Below are 3,969 nucleotides of genomic sequence, written 5' to 3'. Positions count from 1 at the left end.
CCAAATGATACAGCACTGTGGATTTGCATCTCTTGGATGGCTACATTAAGTAAGTCTTTAATCTTTTCTTGCTAAACCACAGAAGGAAAGTTTTACCTGTCTACTACTGTAGTTTGTGTCTTTCTTGTACATAGACTTAGTGTGCTCTATATCTGAAGCTGTACTAGAACAGCATCTGAACTACGTCCTTGTCTTTGAATGTCACCACTTTTTATTATTTCTGCAATAATCTCCAAAAGATATTTAGGATATGTGCTGTGACTCAAGCTGTTCTTCCTTTCAGGTGACATCCACAACATTTTAAGAAATGCTAGAAATAGCTGAATAAAATCAAACAAGCAGAAATGAAAGGCTCTTCATCAGTGCTGGGATCTCAGCCCTTTGGATAATGGATTATTTTTTTCAGGCTGATTAATGTGCACCCTACAAAACTGTTAGTAACCTCCCATGGGATTGATCTGAGACATACCCAAGTTGCAACACAGCAGGCTTTGCAGAAGGTAATCACAGAAACACTTTTATTTGACTGCAGGCTTTCCAGGCACAATCTTTACAAGTTCTTTTATCTCATTCCATCTCATACATATCTTGAGTGGGTCCATTTTCTGCTCTCACAATAAATGGTTCATTTGTTGTTTTTAGGACAGCTGCTAGCTGATGCCAGAATATTTTCTGTTTGTGTTCTTCAGGGCTCCATTTTAAGTAGGTTTTTCTTTTCAATAGTTTTCTGAGTTTGCTGAACTTCTGTGGAATACTGTTGGGTGGGAGGTCTTCCAGCACAATCATAATGAGGGAATCCTGATTTTCATTCAGGACCTGGTGTTCAGCAAAATACAGTTCATACTGACACCAGCAGCTGTTTACAAAACTGGGAGAGAGAACAAAAAGGACTTTATGGCTGTTCTCTATGCAGTTAAAAATGTTGCCAAGGACAGGATGTCCTGGTTTGAAATCTCTCTCGTGATAACATATTTTGAATCCGTCAGTTTCCAGTCTTTCCAGGAGATTCTCTTTCGTCCAATTTGCATCATGTTCACTGTATGAAATGAAGGCGTCAAAGGGCTTGTTTTCTGGCCTCTTCTTGTACTGCTTCCTCTTTGCCATACACCAGTACCAGCCCATTTTCAAGTACCACAGCCCATCAAAACGCCAACATAAGCCTGTCAACACCGAAACAACCAGAACGGCAACACAAGCTGTGATGGCCATCTGAATGCCCAAGGAGCAGTGCAGAAGTGTGAGATTACTGTCCTCCACCAGCGAGCCCCGTCTGTCTGGTGGAAAGCTGCACCTGAGATTTTCTTTGCCGTTTATCTGCAAGTGTGGGGTATGGACGTAGACATTTACAAACCAGTGCAAGTCACAGTTACAAAAAAAATGTTTGCCTTGAACAGTCAAAATGCTCAAACTTGTTAACTGTCCAAAAGTGTCCTCCACTATGGTTGTGATGGCGTTGTCGCTAATGTCCAACTCCATCAGAGAAACTGGGAGAGAGCCACGCTGTAGGAAAGAGATCTTATTCCCCGATAAATTAAAATATTTCAGCATTGGAAGAGATTTCCCAAAGTGATCAGGGAGTTCTGAAATTAGATTGTGACTACCATCCAGATTAGTGAGCAAACGAAGTTGGCCAGTGGGTTCCAGTCTGGTTATTAGGTTTCTAGAGACATTAAGGAATTCAAGTTTCCCTATGGTTTTGGTTAATGACAATACATTCAACTTATTTTTACTAATATCACATTTTGTTAAAGTCAACGGGAAGTATTCGGGATGCATATCTGTAACCTTATTATTTTGAATATTAAATACTGTTAAGTTGAAGAGAGATTTAAAACTAGGGGGTATTATTTTAATATCGCTGTTACTTATGTCAAGGTGCTGCAGGGAGATAGGTAAGTCAGGAAGCATGGAAATATGATTGCTGCTGACATCCAAAAAGAGTAATTCTTGCATTCTGTTGGCAAACCATTCTGGAAGTTCTACAATGGAGCAGTTGGAGATTTTCAGGTGTTTTACTTTTTCTGGAAGGCTTTCGATGGGTGTACCTGCCTGGTTTCTGACTAATGAAATTGCACTAATATGTACAGTACCAGGGGCAAACTTTGGAGCTGTATTGTTGGGTTTTGGATGTACAGTGTATATGAAGTGATTTCCTTGAGCATACATATTTTCTAAGTTAAATAGCTTTTTAGCAAAATTTTGAGGTATCACACTTATATTTGTGAAGGACAAATCGATTACTGTGATGGCTGGAGGGAGGCATATCGTTTCCAGGTTGTTTAGGGGATTGTTGCTAATATTTACAAAAGAAAGGTTGCTGAAGGGGAAGTGACAGATTGCTTCCACATCTATATTGTCAATTGTTATGTTGTTGTAACTGGCATCAATAGACTGTACGTTTTTCATCGGCAAAAACAGGATGAATAGTGATAGAAGATCCATTTCCAGGTCATTGTGACTAATGTCAAGCTCCAAAACACCATCCAGCTGAGCTTGGCAGAGGTCTGGATCTAGTTTTTCCGTCAGCTCTTCCTCAGACAGTTTGCTCTTTGACAGATCAAGAGTCCCGTTTATTGGTAGTCCACAGCGGTTAGGCCTCAGTGTGGCTGTTGGAGAGACCATTGTATTTTCCTCTGCTCTTCGAAGATGCCTTGTACTTCGTCTGAGCCTCAGATTAACCTTTTGCAGGTCAGGTGGACTTCCTGAATGTGGCAGCTCTACAGCTGATGCAGAAGGCTCCAGAGCAGCCTCTGTTGATTTTTCAGAGGCTCTGCTAGTTGCTAAGAGTTTCTGGTGAGGTGCAAGACCAGATACAAGAAATTTCTTATCATTAAAAGATAAATTCACAGAAACAAGGCTGAGCAGAGTCTCAAATGTGCCAGGTTCAATGTCCTTAATCTGATTGTAGGAAAGGTCTAAAACTTCCAGTGCATCAAAGCCTTCAAAGTCTCTCTTGGTTATTTTTTCAATTATATTGTGTGAGAAGTTGAGAGCTCTCGCCATTTTGGGAGCTTGTGCTTCTGATACAGAAGAGAGGTTTAAGTACGAGTAGTTATAAAATGGGAAGGCAGACTCAGTAGGAGTTCTCCAAGTTAGGAAGCCATATGCTCTGCTGAATAAGAAGGAAGTGAAGTAGAAATGAAGAGTTCTGATAAGGATCCCCATCCTAGAGAAAAGAAATTTTAAATCCATCATTTTAGTATGTTCTACCTTGCATAACTGAGTATGCTTTAAATAAGTAATAAATAAATAACTTACTAAAAAGTACAAAAGTACAGAAATTGTTTCATTAGTTGTATCTATGAATGCCTTGTTATCTACACATACACACAAAAAAGAAAGTATCTTGCTTCGTTGTTACTTTCAAGAGGCAATACTAAAGGACAGTGTCAGAGAACGATTTGAAGGAGCATACTATTCATTTCAGTTCACTGTAATGACTGAGCATTTTCTATTTTTTTAATCCCTTCCCCCTTCCCTAGGTAGGTAGTAATCAGCCTTTATAAAACATCCTCCCATTGCATTCTCTGAACTGCACTTTCATAAATGCTGCTTGAGGGTTTTATGCTCCTCGTCATGGCACACAACAACTGAGCGAGGCTGAAACCCGTTCAGTCACTGAAGTTGCGTGTTCAAGAGCAAGTGACAGGGAGCTCTGTGTAGCTGTGTGATCGCCTGTCTTGTGATCACATCCCCTGTGGTACTTGGTGCCTTGCTCTCCGCCAGGAATTGACCACTGAACCTCTATTTAGCCTTACCTGTCGGAGTAAGGAAAAGAGTAAATTTGCTCTGAAGATGAATTCTGGAGATGTGTATGTGGTGCCCTACACCAGGAGAGGTCACTGCCTACGTACCCGCTCATCCCTGAAGACTTCCCCTTGTGTGGCAGTATCACCCCTCACCTCCTCTCCTGCCCCGTCTCTCCCGGTGGCTTCCTGACACTGCTTCATGCACTTCCACATCTTGCAT

General features: G+C 41.0%; 1 protein-coding gene across 1 annotated transcript; it reads right to left on the bottom strand.

The window, feature by feature from the left end:
- Nucleotides 1-567: 567 nt before the first annotated feature.
- Nucleotides 568-3,165, bottom strand: LOC311208533 (toll-like receptor 2; the record flags this gene model as incomplete). Its single annotated transcript, XM_084285313.1, has 1 exon — nucleotides 568-3,165. The coding sequence occupies one exon, from the start codon at nucleotides 3,163-3,165 to the stop codon at nucleotides 568-570; it is 2,598 nt and encodes an 865-aa protein (XP_084141439.1).
- Nucleotides 3,166-3,969: the final 804 nt, after the last annotated feature.

Source organism: Netta rufina (genome assembly GCF_964035555.1).
Source record: "Netta rufina genome assembly, chromosome: 3".
In the NCBI taxonomy this organism is placed as follows: domain Eukaryota; kingdom Metazoa; phylum Chordata; class Aves; order Anseriformes; family Anatidae; genus Netta; species Netta rufina.
This window is presented reverse-complemented; position numbering and strand designations above follow the sequence as displayed.